This window comes from Hyperolius riggenbachi, chromosome 9 (genome assembly GCF_040937935.1).
Source record: "Hyperolius riggenbachi isolate aHypRig1 chromosome 9, aHypRig1.pri, whole genome shotgun sequence".
Taxonomy (NCBI): Eukaryota; Metazoa; Chordata; class Amphibia; order Anura; family Hyperoliidae; genus Hyperolius; species Hyperolius riggenbachi.
Window position 1 is genome coordinate 271,817,992 of NC_090654.1, and position 23,401 is coordinate 271,841,392.

Below are 23,401 nucleotides of genomic sequence, written 5' to 3' on the forward strand. Positions count from 1 at the left end.
CCCAGTATTAGGCAGCCCCCTCCCAAGTATAGTCATATGTGCCCCCAGTATTAGGCAGCCCCCTCCCCAGTATAGTCATATGTGCCCCCAGTATTAGGCAGCCCCCTCCCCAGTATAGTCAGATGTGCCCCCAGTATTAGGCAGCCCCCTCCCCAGTATAGTCATATGTGCCCCCAGTATTAGGCAGCCCCCTCCCCAGTATAGTCATATGTGCCCCCAGTATTAGGCAGCCCCCTCCCCAGTATAGTCAGATGTGCCCCCAGTATTAGGCAGCCCCCTCCCCAGTATAGTCAGATGTGCCCCCAGTATTAGGCAGCCCCCTCCCCAGTATAGTCAGATGTGCCCCCAGTATTAGGCTGCCCCCCTCCCCAGTATAGTAACATGTGCCCCCAGTATTAGGCAGCCCCCTCCCCAGTATAGTCAGATGTGCCCCCAGTATTAGGCTGCCCCCCTCCCCAGTATAGTCATATGTGCCCCCAGTATTAGGCAGCCCCCTCCCCAGTATAGTCATATGTGCCCCCAGTATTAGACAGCCCCCTCCCCAGTATAGTCATATGTGCCCCCAGTATTAGGCAGCCCCCTCCCAAGTTTAGTCATATGTGCCCCCAGTATTAGACAGCCCCCTCCCCAGTATAGTCAGATGTGACCCCAGTATTAGGCAGCCCCCTCCCCAGTATAGTCATATGTGCCCCCAGTATTAGACAGCCCCCTCCCCAGTATAGTCAATGTGCCCCCAATATTAGGCAGCCCCCTCCCCAGTATAGTTATATGTGCCCCCAGTATTAGGCAGCCCCCTCCCCAGTATAGTCAGATGTGACCCCAGTATTAGGCAGCCCCCCCAGTATAGTCAGATGTGCCCCCAGTATTAGGCTGCCCCCCTCCCCAGTATAGTAACATGTGCCCCCAGTATTAGGCAGCCCCCTCCCCAGTATAGTCAGATGTGCCCCCAGTATTAGGCTGCCCCCCTCCCCAGTATAGTCATATGTGCCCCCAGTATTAGGCAGCCCCCTCCCCAGTATAGTCATATGTGCCCCCAGTATTAGGCTGCCCCCCTCCCCAGTATAGGAAGATGTGCCCCCAGTATTAGGCTGCCCCCCTCCACAGTATAGTCAGATGTATCCACAGTATAGTCAGATGTGACCCCAGTATTAGGCAGCCCCCCCAGTATAGTCAGATTGGTCCCCAGTATTAGGCAGCCCCCCCCCAGTATAGTCAGATGTGCCCCCAGTATTAGGTAGCCCCTTCCCAAATGGTGTAGTATGTCACCACAATTGGAAATGATAGCAATGGAGTAGAACTCACAAGAAAGGATTGCAACAAGGGCAATCAACCGAATAGGTTAGTGGCGGTATTGACCCCGTCTCAACTGAGGTGATTTACTGCATTCTGCTATATGTCACTACAGGGCCTCTTTAATATGGTCATAATGGATACATCAGCTTTATTGTCTTGTATGCTTAAAACCCAGTTCCCTTTTCCCAGCATTATACATACTGTCATGCTACACTATTCCTTCCATCTACAAACACCTCAGGCAGGCATACTATCTCTCTGCTTCTTGTTACCATACAAAGAGTGGTTGCCATGGAGACAGACACGTGATAATAAACTTGTTAATCTGCACATCTCCTGAGCGATTCACACTCCTGTTGTACAAAGAAAGAATAATGTAAACTTTCCTGATTTTGACATGGTACTGGTTAAAGAGGACCTGCAGTGAGCATAACATAATACATAAAATTGCTTATTTTTTACAATATTGACTCATAAATCATTTAGCCAGTGTTTGCCCATTGTAAGACCTTTCCTCTCCCTGATTTACAATCTGAAATGTATCACTGGTGGTGACCTCTTTAATTCTGCCAGGTGATCTGTATGGAATGTTCGTTACTGAGAGTTCTGTGCACAGAGGGGGGTGCTGCTTGCTTGACAGTTGGGAAAAGCTGTTATTTCCCACAATGCAACACGGTTCACAGACAGCAAACTGTCAGGGCCATGGTCATGACATCACACTGTGGGAGGGGGGTTTCACCACAATGTCAGCCATGCAGAGCCCCCTGATGATCTGTTTGAGAAAAGGAATAGATTTCTCATGGGAAAGACAATATCGGCTACTGATTGGGATGAAGTTCAATCCTTGGTTAAAGATCCTCTAAGACTGTTGCGTTTGCTGTAGAGTTTGAGCCTTTGACCAGAGTTTGAATCTCAGTTTAAGCCAGTAAATCTCCCAGTTGCGTTCTGCTGCACATGTGCGGTCCTGGCTGGAAGAAGCGCCAGGTAAGTATTGAATGCTTGTGTTTGTTTTATCTCAGGTGTACCTTAAAGGACAACTAAAGGGAGAAGGATATGGAGGCTGCCATATTTATCTTTGTCTTTGTCTGGCAGCCCTGCTGATCCATCTTCTAGCAGTAGTGTCTGAATCACACCAGAAACAAGCATGCTGCTATTACAGTCAGATCTGACACTAAAGGGATTCTGAGCAGTAAAAAAAAAAAATTGAAACTAGTACTTACCTGGGGCTTCCTCCAGCCCACCGTAGGCCGCGAGGGCCCCCAGCGTCCTCCTGGCTCCTCTCCCGGTCCCGCTGGTGGCCCTGTTACCGGCGACTTTCAGGCTGAAGGACGGCCTGTTCTTCCTGAACGGAAGAAAAAATGGAGGCCAGCACCATGCAAGACAATTCGTCTATAATATTAGAATAATACGGCAATTAGAATGTGCTAGGGGAAAGAAACTCTGCTACATAAATAAAAAAAAGGGAAAGGGGAATCCCCAAAACAGCACCAGACTAATAATATTCTTTATAATGTAGTAAATCTTTATTATTTTCCAAAAGCCAACAAGTATATAAAAACATCTAAAAAGGTCACTGACATGTGACCAGCGGGGTCTCCCGATCCCAAAGATTAATTAGTGTAAAGGTACAATAACACCTGGCATCTGTACAATGAGTAAATTAATAAATATGCGTAAATAGAATATTAGAACTATACATGTGAGGGTCTGCAGCCGCAGAATAAATAAGACATTTTATATATATATATATATATACATATAAATAGAATATCTTCCAATAGGGTAAATACAAAACCTGAGTTGTATGAAAAGTGCAGCACAACAATAATTTAAAAACCAATCAATGAGGGTAATGAGGTTTACCCAATAAAGATAGTAAGGTGACCAGTGCAAATAAGAAGAATAATTGAGAGAAATAAGGGTGGTAGGACTTACGCAAACAGGTAGAATTGAAAGGTGGTCCAGTAGCCAGGGGGGGGGGGGGGAGGGAGAGGCGCCCGAAGAACAGCCTTAGTGCACCACGCGGGATCGACCCGCTTCAGAGGAGGCTCAATCATTATAAAGAATATTATTAGTCTGGTGCTGTTTTGGGGATTCCCCTTTCCCTTCTTTTATTTATGACAGTCCTGTGCACGTGTGGTTTTCTGACTGGACCGCGCATGCGCAGGACTGTGACATGGAGCGTCCCCGTTCATGAAGAGCCGACCGACCTTCAGCCCAAAAGTTGCCGGTAGCGGAGACGAGAGCAAGACAAGGACACCGGGGGACCTCGTAGTCTACGGTGGGCTGGAGGAATCCCCAGGTAAGTACCAATTACATTCACTTTTACTGCTCAAGTTCCCTCTTTCACACCAAGACTTTGCTTTAGATGCGACATTAAGGTCGCATAACGTGCCCCTAACGCAACGCATGGTAGTATTGCAGTTGGACCATGTATATAGAGGTGCGTTATGCGTCTCTTGATGCGTCCGTGATGCGTACTTTTTGACGCATACTATCGAACGTAAACGGCGCATGCGGCAAATTAAAAAAAAAAACAGTGCTGAGCATGTGCAAACATCCGAACGTAGCCACATACGAGTATAACGTACAGCATGCTGCACTTTCATTGAACGTGCAGCGTTATACTCCAACGCAACGTGGGCACTGTGAACAGCCCATTGATTTTTCATTACTGTGAGTTGGGCTGCGTTACAGGCTGCTCTAATGGGCACCTGTAACGTCCCACTGTGAAAGCAGCCTAAATGTCAAACACCTGATCTGCACATGCTTGTTCAGGGTCTGTGGCTAACAGTATTAGAAGCAGATAATCAGTAGGACAGCCAGGCAACTAGTATTGCTTAAAAGGAAATAAATATTTCACCCTCCAAATCCCTCTCGCTTCGGTTGTCCTTTAACAAGCACACTGACAGTAAAAGAAATCCCACAAAAAGCATGTCAGTTTAGGAATCTCTGAGCTGGTAATCCTGAGGGCCGATCCGGCAAACCTCCTGATCCCTGTGTTTATTTCCACCCCCCTCCTTCCCGGCTCCCCGGTCCCTTTCATCTCCATCCACGAGTGTTTGCTAGGCAACCGGCTGGGATGACACACGACGCTCTGCTTCATCTGAGTAACTCCGTCTCCTGTGTGTCTTGTGTTACAGACAGGCCCTGGGTCTGGAACATTCCCTACGTTAACGCGCCCGACTCTCACGGGAATATCTGGTGTCCAAAGTGAGGATCTGTGACGCAAGCCTTTCATCCGAGAAGATGTCTGTCTTTTGTATAAAGTCTGGAAATGTGGACATCAGCGGCGGGATCATGACTGAAGAAATTCCCAGAAGCCTCGGCGGCTAAATGTGACATTTTCTGTTGACAAGCCCCCCTTTTTTTTTTCTACATTTTCAAAAAAAACAAGCTGTCGCCAATGAAAAAATGAATTATTTATGCAATCTGTTGCAGCTGAAGTGTTGTTTTTACTGTGATTATTGTACGTTTATCATTGGGGTTAAAATTTTAAAGGAACTTGAAGCAAGAAAAAAAAGACTTGAATACTCACCTACAGGTAGCCATACACTGGTCGATTTGCCATCAGATTCGACCAACAGATAGATCCCTCTCTGATCGAATCTGGCCACCTTTACTGCAAACAGATTGTGAATCGATTTCAGCCTGAAACCGATCACAATCTGTGGAGCTGCCGCTGCTGCTGCGCCCCCCCCCCCTGCAATCATTACCTGTTCCGGCCGGCGCGAGTCCCCTAGTCCCAGCTGTCTTCTCCGCTCCGGGGTCCAGACCATTCCTGCAGCTACTGAACTTCCTGTCCAGGGGAAGTTTAAACAGTAGAGGGCGCTCTACTGTTTAAACTTCCTGCCGGGGCAGGAAGTTCTGTGTAGCAGCTGGTCCGTAACCCAACGCGGAAAGAAGACAGGGAGGACCAGGGGACTCGAGCCGGCTGGAACAGGTAATGTATACCAGCTGTATTGCGTCGGTCGTCGGGAATTCCAACGCCGCTATCGACGCACTCCCGACCCGACGGCGATCGAGAGAAATATTCCGCATGGATGGATCGACGGGAACGATCGATTTCAGACGGAAATCGATCGTTCTGTCATCGGTGTTCGCGGCGATTTCACAGCCGATTCGATCACTGTGATCGAATCGGCTGTATATCAGTGGGAAATTTGTTAGGTGTATGGGCCCCTTAAGAGGGAAGTTGTACAAAAGAGAGAAGGGAAAACCGAGAGCCCTCAGTAGTACTGTATGTTTGAAGTAAGAAGCAAACTAAACATTTATAATGTATACAATCATACTCACAAACAAGGGTTACCACTCATGCAACCACTGATAAGTCAGGTGGGGATATTAAACCCCACTCAGGTTAGTGGAAATGTCAGCCAATATTAAGCTAGGCAAGCTCTACTTACCTGGGGCTTCCTCCAGCCCCTTGCAGCCGATATGTCCCTTGTCGCAGTTCCGCTCCCAGCCGCCGGCCCCGGGGCCCCACCGGTGCAGAGGCTGACCACGTGAGGTCGTCCTCTACTGCGCCTGCATGAGCACCGCTGTCAATCACTCGCACGTGGACTGGAGTGTACCGCACAGACGCAGTAGTCCTGCACCTGCACGTGATCGCGTGGGCTGGAGTGTTCTGCGCAGGTGCAGAACTACTGCGCCTGTGCAGTATACTCCAGCCCACGTGCGAGTGATTGACAGCGGTGCACGCACAGGCGCAGTAGAGGACGACCTCTGCACCGGCGGGGACCCCAGGCCAGGGGCTGTGATGAGGGACATCAGTGTTCTCCCCAGAAATGTTTTCCAGCCGGGTGGCATGAAAAAATAGCTGGGTGGGGCAAGATGAGAGAATGCAGGGCCGGTTCTTCTGCGAGCAACTCTGCTTATAGTATAGAAGGAGGTGAGCCGATGACAGCCGGGTGGTCACCAAAACTAGCCGGGTGGAGCACCCGGCTAAAAGAGCCTGGGAAGAACACTGGACATATCAGCTGCAAGGGGCTGGAGGAATCCCTTGCCTAGAGTAAAATTGGCAGACATTTCCTTTAAGAAGTCGGTCTATGCAGACAGGAACGATACGGGATAACCCCCATGGACTAGGCTAACACTGAAAGTTTGAACAGAGGTACGAAGACAAGAATAACATTTACTAAAACTGTTTAAAAAGGGAGGTAGTGGCGGTCTTAACACCCCAAAAGATTCTGTTGATTTTGTTCAAAAATTAACTTTAATTGAATACACCACAATGTGTTTCGGAGGTGTAATTCTGCTTCATCGGGCAAATATCGGAGCAACTATAGTGTGTCCAAGCCAAGCGCCTCTGGATCCTATAGAGTCTTCCCGGTCCTCTCTCTGTGTCCTCGTTCCACCACAGTCGTTCCCCCCCACCCCCCCACCCCCACAATGAAATGTTTTGACCGACAAGTCAAATATGTCTTCGGCCGGAATACATCTTCATGTTTCCGAGTAGTTCAGAAGAAGAGTGGATTGGTACTGCGCATGCAAGTCTGTGCTCACGCATGCGCAGTACGAATCTTCAGAAGCTCTCAGGGATGTTCGTGTTTCTGAAGCCTTCCGAGAAGTCGTGAAAATTTGGAACGGGGGAACGAGGAGAACGACAGAGAACAAGGAAGGCTCTATGAGATCCAGAGACTTCCCTCTTGATAAGTGAGTATCTTAACTACTTAGAGACCGCGTCACCCCAATTGACGTGCAGTCCTGGGGGCGTGTTTTGCAGGAGATTGCGCACAGCACCGCTCCGTCATCAGTCTCCCAGTGCCGATCACCATTAGGAGACTGTTAGATGGCAAAATCGCAGTCTATTTACATTGTACAGCGCTGCGATGTACGGCAGCTCTGTACTGGGGACAGCCGTGTCACTCAGCTGTCCCCTTGGGAGGCACAGAGAGCTATCGGCTCTCATAGGCTGATGTCTATGAGAGCCGATCGCTGTGATTGGCTGAAAGGGGGGAGGAAGGGAGGGAGGGGGAAAAAAAGTTTTAAAAAACTCTAATCAATCCCAAAACGCTCAGAAAAGCGCTTCTAGTGTGAATGGGCCCTCAAAGCTGCAGAGCCCTAATTAGTAAAACAGAAAAAAATTGCTTGGTCAATAAGGGGGTGTAAGCGTACGGTCCTGAAGTGGTTAAAGAGGATCTGCAGTGAAAATAACATAATGAATAAAATTACATATTATTTACAATATTCATTTATAGATTATTTAGTCACAGGGAACACGCAGCCTTATGGGTAAATAACCCCTTATGTCCCGCTCCACACCTGCATTAATTATTGCTCATTTGAATCACGAGTTTGAGTGCTTAGGCCACTCGAATCTACTCATGACAGCATCCCTGGGTAGGAGTATATGGCAAATGCAGGTCTCAGTCTGGGCCAAGCACCTCTATGCAAATGTATGCCGCTTGAAAATGAACCAATCAAATCCTGGTGGGGTACATTTTAATTGGTCCATTTTCAAGCTGCATACAACATTTGCATAATCGTGCATCAACTCAAAATTATTAGCAACTCATTGACCATCCCTAGCTATTACGTTATAACATGCCACGAGTCCTAGATGGTGACTGCCGGGAGGTCTATGCAGAGTAATGGTGCACAGCGGGGGTTTTCACTCACCTCCCCAGAGATCCAGACGCCAGGAGCCATTCCTCTTCCTGTCCTCCGACATTCTGCATTACCCTGGTGACATAGCCGCCTGTCGTCACAGCCGGCGATCTCCCTATAGGGTTACAGCGCCACCCGGAGGACGAAGGGAGAACTGCAGCACTGGATCCCAGGAAAGTGAGTAAGTGCTGGGGCTGCCGCAGATCTCTCTGTGGTATTATTATTTCTGAATTTTAGGGTCGGAAAGCATGCTCAATAAATTGCACCACTTTTAGACCCTGAAATCTGGAAATAACCATACCGCCAGGCGGTTAGGGCTTACTTTTAGGTGACTGTGTCATAGTAGATGCCTGGGAGGTCACAGACGTGGTACTGCCTGTTTCTGTATCAGTTTGGTCACTGGATAATGAGCGATCTGCCTGCACTCAGCTCCATTGTTAGTAAGGGAACTGTCATTAGAAGTCCAGCTGATGGCAGCCGCCTGTATGACCTATTCATGACCTGGAAACCTGTACCGACACACATGAAATAGTTGCTGGCCAGTTATTTTACTGTCAGGGCTCTATTTTTATAATTTTTTTAAATGTATATAGCGCCAATATCTCCCCTAGCGCTGTACACAGTACAAAACAAATAGTAGGGAGCATAGATACATGGGACCAGTGATCTCCCCTGTCTTTTTTAGCCAGGTGCTCCACCCGACTAGCTTTGGTGAGCACCCGGCTGTCATCGGCTCACCTCCTTTTGTGCTGTATGCAGAGTTGTGCAGAGAAGCGCCAGTCCTGCATCATCTCGCCCCACCCGGCTGCTTTTTCAAGCCACCTGGCTGGAAAAGATTTCTGCCGAGAACATTACATGGAGTGTTTATGTGCCCATTCACACTTAGGTGATTAGCGTGCGTTTACTGCTAAACTGCGAATCGCCAGTGATCACTAGCAGTTTTTTAAGCGCTAACGCAATGTTAACTATACGGCAGCGATCTTGCTGCCGTGATTGCCGGCGATTGATGGTTAGCGCTAAATGCAAAATGCGCTACATGCAGTGTTTTTTGAGCGATCGCAATTGCAATGTATTTCAATTGCGATTGCTCAAAAAATGCAAAAAGTCCAGTGAAATATACACGTTAATCGTGTAAAAATCGCCCATGCAAAACGCTAGCGCTAATCGCCAGCGTTTTGCAATCTGAAGTATGAACTGAGCTTTAAACTCTGCACAGTCAGGACATCCAGCAATACCAATACATACATCGCTGATGTGTGATTTGAGACATCACCAATACTGGTACAAGTTTATATACATAACAGCAGAATAAGAAACACTAGGAGGAGGTCCCTGTCCCTGCAAGCTTACAATCTATAGGGTAGTGGGGTGGAGAACTTAAGGAAGGAGACACAGGATGAGGCAGTGAGCCATTTGCAATTTCATTTTTCTCCAGAGTTTTCTTCTAGGTGATATTTTTATACCTTGTCAATAAAATGCTTTTTAAAGGGAAGGTTCAGGGAAACCTTTAAAAAAATAAAAATCCATATCCACTTACCTGGGGCTTCCTCCAGCCCGTGGCAGGCAGGAGGTGCCCTCGCCGCCGCTCCAGAGGTGGCCGACCCTACGTTTTAAATTTTTCAATTGCAAAGAGCTGAAAAGTTATTTTAACCTCCCCGGCGTTTATTTTCCCTGCAATTTTTGTACTAAAAGTGGTGCAATTTTTTTTAAGTGCATCTTTATATCGTAAGTATTTTTGTGGTCTGCTTGCAAGTTGCGGTTTTACAAGCTGTCCGCAAGCATGCGTACACTATAAAAAAAAACACTTTTTGTATTTTAATTTTTATTAAAAGTAATTTTTTTATTTTTTTACTGTTAATGTTTGCTACTATGGGCAGTAGTGCTGCCCATAGCTTTTTTTATTGGGTCCAATGCAGATGTTTCTATTGCATCCAATACAAAAAATGTAATTTGCCGCCTGATGTGATGACAGTGGCCTCAATTCACGGAGCATTATCAAACGTTTATCAAACACTTTATCAAACGTTTGATAATTTACCTCATGGGTAAAATCTCATTTTAAATTCACTAAGGTGTTATATATTTATTGAATGTTTTACCGATAAAACGTTCAACAAATATATAACACCTTAGTGAATCCAAAATGAGATTTTACACATGAGGTAAATTATCAAACGTTTGATAAAGTGTTTGATAAACGTTTGATAATGCTCCGTGAATTGAGGCCACTGTGCTCGCCCAACACCAGGGGGCGTATGCAGCGTCATCAGAGGAACACGCCTGGGTGACATGATCACTGGGGGACCGGAAGCAGACCAAGGAGGAAGAAGAGGAGATTGTCGCCAGGGATTGCTGCAAAGAAGAAGCTGTGAGGTGTCGGCGAGGGATCCCGCACACCAGCGCCGCCGCAGGTTAGTAATTGTAATAACTGGATGAGCTTGACTCATCCTTACCGATTTTAGCTATTTTTTTAAGGTGAGTCAGGTTTATCCATAACACTAGGGAGGTTATAGAGAAGACATAAAATTATTTCCTAGGAGAAAAAGAGAATTGCATATAGACCTCCAATGTTACCTATAGCAAATGATAGGCTTGTCTAAACAGGTTTTAAGAGTAGATTTGAAGTTTTCCAGGCTCGGAGCATGATGGACAGACTCAGTGAGAGAGTTCCAAAGGAGAGGTGATGCTTGTGAGAAGTCCTGAAGGCGGAAGTGAAAGGAGGTGACTTAGCTGGAGGACAAGAGGATCTCCTGGGAGGAGTGAAGGTTCCGGTAGGATGGTTTCTGAAGATTAATTGATTAATGAAGAGTCCTGCAATACTTCTTCACCAGAGATTTAGCTGCCAGGTGTGTACAGAAGTCCTCCGCTCTCGTCAGTCCTGGGTAAGGAGAGTCAACAAAATGCAAATCATTCTAAAGGCTCATACACACATCAGACCATAGTCTTTGGCAAATGAAAGATCACAGACCAATTTTACCCCCTTCCATGTAGTATGAGAGCCATAACTACACAGTCTTTTCTATGGAGCTGAACTCCCCATCAGATAGAAATCTTTGCAAGATGCTGCACACACAGATGCTGTACACATGCAACAGATCAGTATCTGCAAAAGATCTGTTCCTGCAAAATGCATTCATAGTCTATGAGATCTGCAGATCATCATACACACCTTGTTTAACCCACCCACCAGGATGGATCTTCAGATCTGCAGATGATTGTCTGATCTGCAGATGAATGTCAGTTAAACAAGGGGTGTAAACAAGGTATACTGTAAATATTCTTACCTTGGTTTTATGAGTAGAAACAGATACAGTCATTCAACGGTTAACAGCCTAACCACAGATGGGTGTGTAAGGGTGCCCATACATTACTCCATATTGCTGCCTGATCGATCTTCTGATTCAATCATTTTATCAAATCAGGAGATAATCAGTTCCACAACATTTCCACCCAATCAATCTTGCAAAGCATTTCTGGATGAAATTGGTCAAATGGATCGATCAGGAATTGACAAAAAAATGTTAGTGGCAAAGGCTTGATCGGGTGCGCAACGGTAATAGTGTTTGATATTGTGTCGTGGGTGTCCCTCTCAAGCTGAAAGTGTCTGGTCTAGAGATGTCCCGAACGGTTCTCATTCATTCTACATCCACTGCACCTGCGCGACCCTGGCACAGTACAAGAAAATCTCTACTGTGCCTGCCCAGTATGCTCCCGGCAATGGGATGCACGTTGCCAGGGCTGCGCCGGTGCAGTGGTCGACGACTGCCAGAAGCGAAAGTGAGCTGCGGCGGGGGAACGGAGGATCATTTGCAAACGGCGTAGACGCAGGTCAGCTGTAGGGGGTTGGGAAAAGCCCCAAATTAGTGAAACTTTTTTTTTAATCTTCTGGTCCACTTTAATTACTTCTACAGGAAGAGTTAGGCCCCATTCACACTTGCGTTTTGGCAAGTAAACGGAACGGATCCTGATCGGATCCTGACCTGATCCTGATCAGAACCGTACGGTTCCGATCCGGATCCGGTCCGTTTGCATCAGGCTGCCATCCGGATCCGTGGGCAAAAAATAGTTAAATATAAATAAAAAAATGTTCGGGTCAGCAGAAGGTGCACCTGGTGCACGTGTAGAATCAGGTTCCTCCGCTGTAGGCATCACCTCCACCTCCGACATTCTGCCAAACAGCTCCAGCACGTCTCTCACTGCTGCTCCACTCCAGACATGCTTGGCCCATGTGTCCCCATCCGAAATGGCCGCTTGGATACGCATAGGAAGTGGGGTAGAACGTCAGGTTTTTGTAGGCAGTGTGTTCTGTGCCTTCCGTTTCCCGTTGGTTTCTGTGTTCCTGATGGTGCTGTCAGGCTCCGGTCAGGCTCCGGTCAGGATGCGTGGGCCGGAGATCCGGACACAAAAAATAGCGCATGTTGGAAAAGAGTCCGTATCCGGTCCGGCTCCGTACTGTACGGAACGTACGTATGTGAACGTCCGCATAGCCTTTGCATTACTATGCGGAACGTACGTTCCGTTTGTACAGTATGCGGTCCGGATCAGATCCGGAAAATCCGGATAGCGAACGCTAATGTGAACCGGGCCTTACTGGGGTCCTGCTGGGCTGTCAGTACTTTACAAAGTTCCCCAGGTAAGTACTGATTTCCTAGTTGGAAGAGCAGTTTCAGGTCACGGGCAAGTTTAGACATTTGTCTGCAAAGTGTTCGGAAGGGATCATTTCTTAGTAACAATGAATTACAAAGTGACTTGTATAACCGTGATGAATGCCACAGCAGTTTTATAATGAAGGTGGAATTTCTGCTGTTCACAGAGGATTGCGTTCCGCTCAGGCTGTATAATAATCTTTTTGAGATCTGAAGATTGGGACCGTAATTAAATGTAGCACAATAGCAGTATGTGGCTCCACCCCCTGTAGACCAGACGCGACTCGTAATTTACCTCGATGACCCCTCCTCTGGATTGCAGACTTCTGAACATGGCAAGGGAGCTCTTTCTTGCGGTTTATCACAGTGCTGCAGATATTACATGAAACAGCCACGAAAGGCCCGGTTCACATTAGTGTTTTTTTCCGGAACATGTACTGTACGAACGGAACGGATGTGAATGGATCCAATGTTAACCTATCTATCCATTCACATGCGTCCGTTGGTACGGATACGTTCCGTACGTTCCAGTCTCCGGATCCCAAAAAATGCAGCAGGCCCTAATTTTCCAGACCGTTCTGCCTAGCGGAACGGATCCGGACAAAAAATACTGCAGCATTGGGGGCAATGGGAATCAGAACATTTCTTCACACTAGTGAAGAATGGGACCGTTCCACGGGTGATGGGGGCATGGGCCGACGCGATCCTGAAGTGATCCTGAGCGACGGGAGGGTGCAGCCGGGTGGGTGAGGGAGGCTTAATACATACCTTATCTTCATAGGCAGCCGGCGGTAGAGGCTTCCATCTTCTTCCACGTCATGTGACTAGTCACATGACGCGCTGTGTAGTTACAGCGGAAGAAGAGGAAGCCTCTACCGCCGGCTGCTGCAGAAGAATAGGTATGTATTGACAAGTGAAAACGGATCCGATCAACCATTGATCAGATCCGTTTTCACTAATGTGAACCGGTCACGGATGAGCTATCCGCTCACCGGATCCGTTTGGCTGGAAACGCAAATGTGAACCGGGCCTGACTGGCATGGATTATAAAGGTGCCGATACGGTTCTCTATTTTTTGATACAAACAACTGATACAAATCCTAATATAAATCTGCAGAGTTTCTACTTCCTGATTCATGGAAGCAGACATATTGTTAACATACTATGCTTTCAAATGAGCTTATCTGCCGTGGCAGTCATGTGATATGGGAAGAGATCAAATTACACCTTGTGATTAGACATAAATGAGGGGGAATTAAACAGGCTAAACTCTATAAATACATACATATCCGCAGGATAATGGGGAGTGAGCCCAGGGTCCTGGAGAGCCAAAACTTTTTACCCTTCCCCAATCTAATACAGGGCCTACCTCCAGAACAAGTGTTTTAATGGTCACACTTATTATTGATCTGGAGGAGGATTTGCCAAGGTTATCCATGGGCTGAGAAAACACAAAGGACACAAAACAAAACTCCTTGCTAACAGTTCAAAAGTTTATTGCACACAATAGGGTCAGACAACGCGTTTTGCAGGTGTTTGCCACTTCCTCAGGTCAGTAAAAACCCCAAAATGGACCATTGGTTTTTACTGACCTCAGGAAGCAGAAAACATCCGCGAACACGTTGCCTGAACGTATTGTGTCCCGTAAACTTTTGAGCAAGTCATAGTGGCTGTTTAGAATTCTACAGGCGAGGTCAGCCAACTATACCTTTCCTTCTTAAAGAGACTCTGTAACATGAAAAAGATTCCCTGGGGGGTACTCACCTCAGGTGGGGGAAGCCTCCGGATCCTAATGAGGCTTCCCACGCCATCCTGCGTCCCACGGGGGTCTCGCTGCAGCCCTCTGAACAGCCGGCGACAGGCCCGACTGTAATTTCAATATTTACCTTTGCTGGCTCCAGCGGGGGCGCTGTGGCTGCTTTCCTCTCCGAACTACACGGAAATACCCGATCTCAGTCGGGTCCGCTCTACTGCGCAGGCGCCGGAAACTTGCGCCTGCGCAGTAGAGCAGACCCGACGGCGATCGGGTATTTCCGTGTAGTTCGGAGCCGACAGCCGTCAGAGCGCCTGCGCAGGAGCCAGGAAGGTAAATATTACGTCACGGCTGCACTGAGGGCTGCAGCGAGACCCCTGAGGGACGGAGGACGGCGTGGGAAGCCTCATTAGGATCCGGAGGCTTCCCCCACCCGAGGTGAGTACTCCCCAGGGGATTTTTTTGAGGTTACAGATCCTCTTTAAGCTGTTTTTAATTGTTTTATACTTTTGGGCGTCTCCATCCACCAGTTATTACACACTCTGGGGGTAAAGGGGTAAGCACCGTCAACCAACAATTTAAGAATACTAGTATATTAATATAAGTAGAGTATGCAGAAAGGATCTTATAATGGACCAAATATGACCAAAAAAAAAGGTGAAAAGAAGATCTTGTACACATACTGCACCACTCATTGAAATAATGAATCAGTCCAGTCTTTATTAGTACAAAAAAATGTGAATTTAAAAACAAGGTATTGGGGATTTGTGCAATGATGATAATAATAATAATAAAAAGGCACATGGATAATAACAATAGTAGGTCTGCCAAAAATTGACCTGTAGCCACACAAGAGTATCACAGATCAAAGTTCAACAGCAATTATAAATTCATAATGAATGTAAAATATATTATCTACTCCAGATAAAGTGAAATGGGCAATGGGTAAAGTTAGATAAAGTGCATATATGAAATAGGTGTAAAGAGGCTTGAACTAAAGACAAAAGTGGCCAGGAGGGAAGAAAAGAAAACAGCAAAGTTCAACACCCAAGTGATGAACAATATGTCCAGCAAGACAAAAAACTGTGTAACAAGGGGCCCGCGGCACTGACAATGTGAAACAGGCCTCAGAAATGGAGCAAAAGTGATAGCGACCAGAGTCAGAGTGAACACCGATGGGCAGGAAGAGGAGAGAGGAGTAACCAGTCTGGGCTTACCAAGGGAGGGAAGACCAGAATGTATTCATTATTTCAATGAGTGGTGCAGTCATGGACGGTTTTTGGGCAGGGCGACCACCCTGGGCGCAGACCAGCAAGTAGACTGGGGCGCAGACAGAAGGACATAACTGCTAGGGAGCTGGTGATGTGAACACCAGTGCAATCACCTTCCTTGTCTCCTCCTGGGCTGTCTGCATCCGAGGTCAAGTCATCATCATGTCCCCACCATGCCGTGATGACACCTGATGTCCTGTAGCGGTACTGCAGGCTGTCAGTGCGCGGCACCCATGGAGGAGTCGGCTTTCCGGGCTCTCTTCGCCTGTGTGTTTTCCTGGACCCTGCTTCCTTCTGAATGAGCGGCTGGTCAATGGTAAGTAGGCAGATCTGCTTGTGCCCTGTGGCTGTGTGACTGTCCCTAAAGAGTAAGGGTTCGCAAGTCCACGGGGGAGGGGGGAACAATTTTTACACCCTCACCCTGGGTGCAATGTAGCCTAGAAACTGCCCTGGGTGCTGTATTTGTACACAACCTCCTTTTTCCTTTTTTGTCATATTTGCACCACTTATTACACACTCTGGCAGATGAGACCCCTGGTTTTGGGAGTCACAGAGATGGGGGAAGGATAAGAAGATGCAAATATGAGGGGGGAGGGGGCATGATTTGTAGTTGTTCTCCTGGTGGAATTGTGACAATTGTCTTGTTTCTGTAGGTGCCTTTCTGTGACCTGCCAGGCAATTAGTGCTGTTAGATGGAGGGGGGACAATGAACCAGGTGACCGTACAGAGATAGAGGACAGGGAAATAGTGATAAGCAGAGTAGTTTATGGCCACGGATGTCGGCCACCTGCCGTGGTGTTTGTAGATAACGTGTCACCCTGCGAGGTTCCCCGGCCAGCCCAGGCACCGCGTCCTCGGAGGAGTTAAACCAATAATGGCCGTGTTTCTGTACAATTACGCAGACAAGCAACAAACAAGCCATTGCCGCTTCATAATACAATGATGCTTTGTGCGCTGCGGTAATTGAAATATAAATACCTCCAGTACATTTCCATGAGAAAGCTTCCCTGTCCTCTATTCTCCCAGCCTTTGTCCACTCTGCCCCGAGAGACCTCGTAAATGTGAGACCGGCAATCGGGAAATCGTGCATTCGCACAGAGCCATTTTACTATGGAAAAAATGGGAGCATTGTTATCATGACACAAAAGGCGCAATCATCTGCATTACCAGGAAGACAAAATGCCAGCATGAGGGGGGGGGGGGGAAGTACAGGTATAACTCAAAAAATTAGAATATCACCAAATGATGTTTCCATGACAGACAACAATCTTACAGATTTGTTTGCAAGTGATCTGAAGAAAGGAAAGTCAGAGATGTAATTAAATCGTGGCCCGGGAACGCTGCATTCTCGCGAGTCGTCAAGTGATGTAAGTGAGACGGCGGGAGCCTCCTATGTTTGTGTGAAGGGTTTCGGATTGCTGATTTCGTAGCTGAACTAATTCCAATTAGTTTCCCTGAGCGGCTCCGGTGATGCGACAACAAGTTTTCTGATTGTCTGGATTTGTTTTATCAGCAGAACCATCTGTTCCTCTTCTGTTCCATAACTTCACAATGGATATTGCCTCTCTGCTAACAGATAGCAGCTTTGTTGCAATGAATTGCTGTCTGGTGATCCCAGCGCCTACAAAATCAACAGATGACTGACTTACCCAACCACAGTGACCCGAGCAGAGATACGTTCACACCCAGACTCCCCAAAGAGCAGTGTTGTAACAACTAGCAACCAGAGTCCTGACCTGCAGAGTTTTCCCTCCTATAGGAAGACCGCAGAGTCCTGACCTGCAGTTACCCCTACTATAGGAAGGCTGCAGAATTACCTCGCCTATAGGAAGACAGCAGAGTTACCCTGCCTATAGGAAGACCACAGAGTCCTGACCTGCAGAGTTACCCTCCTATAGGAAGACAGCAGAGTTACCCTACCTATCGGAAGACCGCAGAGTCCCGAGCTGCAGAGTTACCCCTCCTATAGGAAGACCGCAGAGCCCTGACCTGCAGAGTTACCCCTCCTATAGGAAGACCGCAGAGCCCTGACCTGCAGAGTCCTGACCTGCAGAGTTACCTCTCCTATAGGAAGGCTGCAAAGTCCCGACCTACAGAGTTACCCTTCCTATAGGAAGACCACAGAGCCCTGACCTGCAGAGTTACCTCTCCTATAGGAAGGCTGCTGAATTACCTCGCCTATAGGAAGACAGCAGAGTTACCCTGCCTATAGGATGACCACAGAGTCTTGACCTGCAGAGTTACCCCTCCTATAGGAAGACCACAGAGTCCTGACCTGCAGAGTTACTCCTCCTATAGGAAGACCGCAGAGTCCTGACCTGCAGAGTTACCCCTCCCATAGGAAGACTGCAGAACCCTGACCTGCAAAGTTACCCTGCCTATAGGAAGACAGCAGAGTCCTGACCTGCAGAGTTACCCCTCCTATAGGAAGATCGCAGAGCCCTGACCTGCAGAGTTACCTCTCCTATAGGAAGGCTGCAGAGTCCCGACCTGCAGCGCTCCCCCTCCTGCAATCATTGGTGGCAGCGGCGGCGGCGGCAGGCTGAAGCTTAACACATTACCTCCTTCTTGCCGGAGGTCTTCCGTTCTCTAAGAGCAACTTCCTGTTTACACAGGAAGTTGCTCTTAGAGATCGGAAGACCTCCAGCGAGAAGGAGGTAATGTGTTCAGCTTCAGCCTGCCGCCGCTGCTGCTGCCACGAACACCACCAATGATTGCAGAAGGGGGAGCGCTGAGAGGAGAGCCCGAGGTGAGGGAGGGGGGGGGGGATTTCCCCCTCCCCACCAATCTGCCACCCTCTCCTCTTATGCTGCGACCCCTCCTGCCCCCCAAAAGTCCCTGAGAGGACCCCCCCGCGATGGCAGGGGTCGCATCCCCTATTGTTACGCCAGTGATACAGATCCTCCTCAGTTTCTCCCAACGCTCCAGCTTTGGGATCTCCATGCTTCTCCTGCATCTCTGGTTCTATTTTCTGCCACTTTCAGAGAGGCTTGGGCTGAATGGACTGAAGTGTTCACTGATGTGCTTGTAATACTTATTCTTGGCGTCTGTGCCAGTAGTTATCATCTTAGTCCGGTAATATAATAACACCCAGCTCATGTTCCAGTGGGTGGTGGGAGTCTAAAAGGAGGTCCTGGTCTGTGTGGGTACATTTCCTGTGAATTCAGTGACTAATTATATCTTCCATCTTCCATTTGCAGCACACAGTCCAAGAAGACTAATTTGCCGTTGTCTTTCCTTGATATTTTTATCAACTGAATGTATTTGTTCAGTAAAAATTTGCTTTGATTTTGAGCCACGTGTCATCCACATCCGTAAACCAGTGACTGCTTATCCTTTGCTTGAATGTATTCAAAGCTTGTCTCCCACCTCCCTCCTGTAGGCGACATAGGTGATTCCCATGTTTCTGCCTAAACCATGTGCTTACTCTTAAAGCAATCCTGAATTAAGGAAAAAGTATAAAAGTTAGATACCGCATGTACTCGCATATAAGCCGACCCATGTATAAGCCAAGGTACCCACTTTTCCCTCAAAAACCATGAAAAAGTGATTGCCTCGTGTATAAGCCCCCTCCCCAGTTTAGCCCTCTCCACAGTAGCCAGATGTGCCACCAATACAAGTCAGCCCCCCTCCAAATAGCCAGATGTGCCCCAAGGATGATACAGTTGTGTCTCAAGATGCCACTAGATGGCATCATAGATATGAGATACAGCGATTGCCACACAGGAAGAATCCCAATCATTGCATCGCTGACACGTTGCTTGCACGCTCCGCTCCACAAGCCAGGGGACACAGGTAGTCTTGTGCAGCACTCTCCACACCATGCTGCAGGGGATGGAGGCCATGTAAACAACAGGAAGCCAGCTGGCAAAAGCAGGATCACTAGTGCACGATCCTTACGCTCCTCTGCCAGTAACAAAACCTGCTCCACCATCCATTCTGCTCTACTGACTCGCGTATAGGCAGATGGGGCAACTTTTCAGTACATTTTTTATGCTGAAAAATTTGGCTTATATGCGAGTAGATAAGGTACTCACCTTATTAGTGGAAAGTCTCTGGATAGTCTAGAGCACACGTTTTCCAGCTTGCAAGTTACATTTAAAATTGCCCAGTCCAAGAGATCTACCAACTGTAATAAGCTGGTGAATCTTTCCCCAACCCCCCTCCGGCCACCACCACAAAAAAAAAAAATAGAATGGCATTCAATACATACATTGACACTGATACAAACAGTGGCCACTGCCTACCTAGAAAGAAAAAGCCATATATTCACCTACAGCCTCCTGGTCCTGTCTCCTCTCCTCAACTTCTGTGGCACGTGGTTGAAAAGATGTCCGACATGGAACACACGTCGCTGAAATACCATGGGAACTGAGGGGGCGTGGCCACATTGCTGTGCACATCACTCACTGAGCACAGCCTGGAGGGGAGGAGACACTGGCCTCGATTCACTAAAGGGTGCTAACCTAGTTAGCATGCCTAAAAGCTTTGGACGTGCAAACTAGGGTGCTAAGTAGTTTGCACGTCTAAAGCTGTTACTGATCACGCGCAAAGCTTAGCGCTGCGCGGTTTGTGTGAAACGTCGCACCGGTGCATGTGAAACGTTGCACTGTCCGCTTGGATGGTGCGACGTTTTGTGAGCACCGTGCTACGTTTCGCATGCACCGCACAGCGCTAAACTTTGCGCGTGCGAATGCCTACGCACATATTAGCGCGTGAAGCGCCAGTTTTGGCATCCTAAGTGCCTTTTCACTGGCGTGCTAACACTTAGCACCCTTTAGTGAATTAAGGCCACTGTCTCTCATTCAGCCGCGCCTCTCCCCTTCAGCCGCGCCTCTCCCCTCCTCTTGCTCTTCTTCGCTGATTGGCCATGTGCTGCTCTGCTTAGGGCAGCAGAGCAGCACAATTTGACAGAACACAGCCGCACAGCACAATTTGATGGATCGTGGCCGCACCTAGAGTCAGCGTGTGGTCTACCCTGAAGTCATTCGCAATCTACTGGTAGGTCGCTAGCGACGAAATGGACACCCCTGGTCTAGAGGCTTTCTGGACCTTTCTGCAGTCCACCGATCCAGTGCAGAGTAGTGTCTCGCCTTTCCGGTGGGCACACTCCTCTGTCAGTCTGTGGCTCCATGCACTCCCCCTCTCCTCCATGACCCAGGACATGTTACATAATAATAGTACATATTTTTTGGCAGGACTGTTCCTCCCCTTGTATTTTTGCTCATTATACATGGAGATATTGTTTACTGTAATAGGAAGTGTATTGTATGCATATGCAATAATAATATTGCCTTTCTGTATTTACAGGTTTTTGATGAGGCTGAAACATTCAATTATAGTGTTATTATGCACTGGTTGTATCCCACTGGCTGGCTATTCATTTGTTCTATGTGTACAGATACTTACTTCCTGTTTGCGCTCTAGCGTGGTCTCTCCTGACCTCTCCTTTCCCTTCCGTCCGGCCGACTGCGGCGTGATTGGATGGGCGGGTGGCGCGACGCGTCATGCGGACACGCGACCTCCGCCCCTTCACTATAAAGCTTAACGTCTTTCGCCATGAAGACTAAGGAGATCCCCCTGCTCTTGATGAAGCGGCGTAATTGCAGCGTAATTGCATCATATTGCATCATAGTTCCTTATTGCATCATATTGATGGCACATGTTTTTGATTTCACTTTGGTCGTTATGATAAATTGTTACTTGGTATGCTCACCACTATACTCACCTTATACTGTAGCTATATACTGAACCCGGGTTCAAACCCTGTAGGTGGCTCTTTTCTGAGCACCTCAGAGGGATTTTGCTTATTAATGACCTCAGTATAATTGGGCGCCTATTACCTATGCGATATTTTCATGCTATATAAATGTTTTCTTGATGCTACAGGCGGTATGATTATTTTAATTGTTTTTATGTTTCTATAGTGATGTTAATTATTGTTAAATAAATTTTGCATATTTTGAATACTATATATGTGTGGTGCTGCTTCTTAAAGAGTAACTGTTAGCCCCCAAAGTGAAATTTAAATCTCTACAGCAATGTTTTATTTAGTATTAAAGTGATCCAAAAAGCCAATGCAGAACTTAAAAATCAATATAATTATGTTACTATGTAGCCTTTTGCCTAAGCTAATGACGCAAAGCCGCATATCTGATACTGATGAGCATGCAGAGCATGCCTATGTCTGCCCGACCCCCCTCTCCCCCCCAGGACCAGGTGCCGATCTATTCGCACCACAAACAGCTGACCGCTCTGACAGGGAGAGAGAGCGGCAGCACTTCCAGCGCAGCCACGGCAGAGCAGCCGCCACCGTGCATCTCTCTCACATGTCTCACATGTGACTCGGCGTCGGCTGCTCTGCGTGGCTGCGCTGGAAGTGCTGCCGCTCTCTCTCCCTGTCAGAGCGGTCAGCTGGTTGTGGTGCGAATAGATCGGCACCTGGTCCTGGGGGGGAGAGGCGGGAGAGGGGGGTCGGGCTGACATAGGCATGCTCTGCATGCTCATCAGTATCAGATATATGGCTTTGCGTCATTAGCTTAGGCACAAGGCTACATAGTAACATAATTATATTGATTTTTAAGTTCTGCATTGGCTTTTTGGATCACTTTAATACTAAATAAAACATTGCTGTAGAGATTTAAATTTCACTTTGGGGGCTAACAGTTACTCTTTAACCAGTTCGGCCTATCTGGACGAGCTTCCTCGTCCAGATAGGCACTGGTGCTGCCGCCGGCTCGTGCGCGCGATCGGGCGCGCCCCCGCTTCCCGCCGCTAGCCCCCGATCAGTGAATGGGAATATAATTCCCATTCACCGATCTAACTTCCCCGCAGAAATACCGACGCTTTCTCTCCAGAGAGCGCGGTATTTCTGCCCCCAGGAAACAACTCCTCAGCATTTTAGTTCCTAGATGCGAGCTGGTTCGCATCTAGGACTTTTTTCACTGCACCCACATACATTTTTGATTAAAAAAAAACATTATTTTACATTTAAAATTAGCAGTTTCCCTCCCACACCAAAAATTACCCACTTACTCTTTTTTTATTAAAAAAAAAAAAAACCAATTAAAAAAACAAAACAAAAACAACATAAATATTTACCCAAGGGTCTGAACTTTTTAAATATGCATGTCAAGAGAATATGTTATTATATTATTTAAAATTATAAGCTTATAAATAGTGATGGACGCAAATTGAAAAAATGCACCTTTATTTCTAAATGAAATATCGGCACCATAAATTGTGATAGGGACATTGTTTAAATGGTGTAATAACCGGGACAGATGGGCAAATAAAATACATGCATTTTAATTACGGTAGCGTATATTAATTTCAAACTATAATGGCCAAAAACTGAGAAATAATGAATTTCTTCCGTTTTTTTCTTATTCTTCCTGTTAAAATGCATTTACAGTAAAGTGGCTCTTAGCAAAATGTATCACCCACAGAAAGCCTAATTGGTGGCGGAAAAAACAAGCTATAGATCAATTCATTGTGATAAGTAGCAATAAAGTTATAGGCGAATGAATGGGAGGTGAACGTTGCTCGGATGCATGAGATTTTCGGACCGCGTCGCTGAACCGGTTAAAGAGACACTGAAGCGAGAATAATTCTCGCTTCAGAGCTCCAAATTGGTCATAGATTTTGCTGCTGCTGAAGGCAGGGCTAACGGCTGCAGCCCTGCCTTACAGTGCGTCTATCAGCGGCGCATTGCCGCCTCTCCCCCGCCCCTCTCAGTGAAGAAAGACTGAGAGGGGCGGGGAGAGGCGGAGATACGCGCTGAAAGACGCGCGTGGGGCAGGGCTGCGGCGGTTAGCCCTGCCCCAATG

The 23,401-nt window shown here is 47.3% G+C and overlaps 1 protein-coding gene and 1 long non-coding RNA gene across 2 annotated transcripts in view; one reads left to right on the forward strand and one right to left on the reverse strand.

Annotated features, from left to right (window-relative positions):
• Positions 1-4,724, forward strand: part of TDP1 (tyrosyl-DNA phosphodiesterase 1) — a 202,058-nt gene extending 197,334 nt beyond the window's left edge. Inside the window, exon 16 of the mRNA XM_068254565.1 lies at positions 4,437-4,724. Coding sequence (XP_068110666.1) covers positions 4,437-4,510 — 74 coding nt within the window. The 3' untranslated portion in view covers positions 4,511-4,724. The remainder of the gene's footprint in view (positions 1-4,436) is intronic.
• A 5,397-nt stretch (positions 4,725-10,121) lies between these two features.
• Positions 10,122-23,401, reverse strand: part of LOC137533274 (uncharacterized) — a 292,620-nt gene continuing 279,340 nt past the window's right edge. Inside the window, exon 7 of the long non-coding RNA XR_011024169.1 lies at positions 10,122-10,780. This is a non-coding gene — a long non-coding RNA (uncharacterized lncRNA). The remainder of the gene's footprint in view (positions 10,781-23,401) is intronic.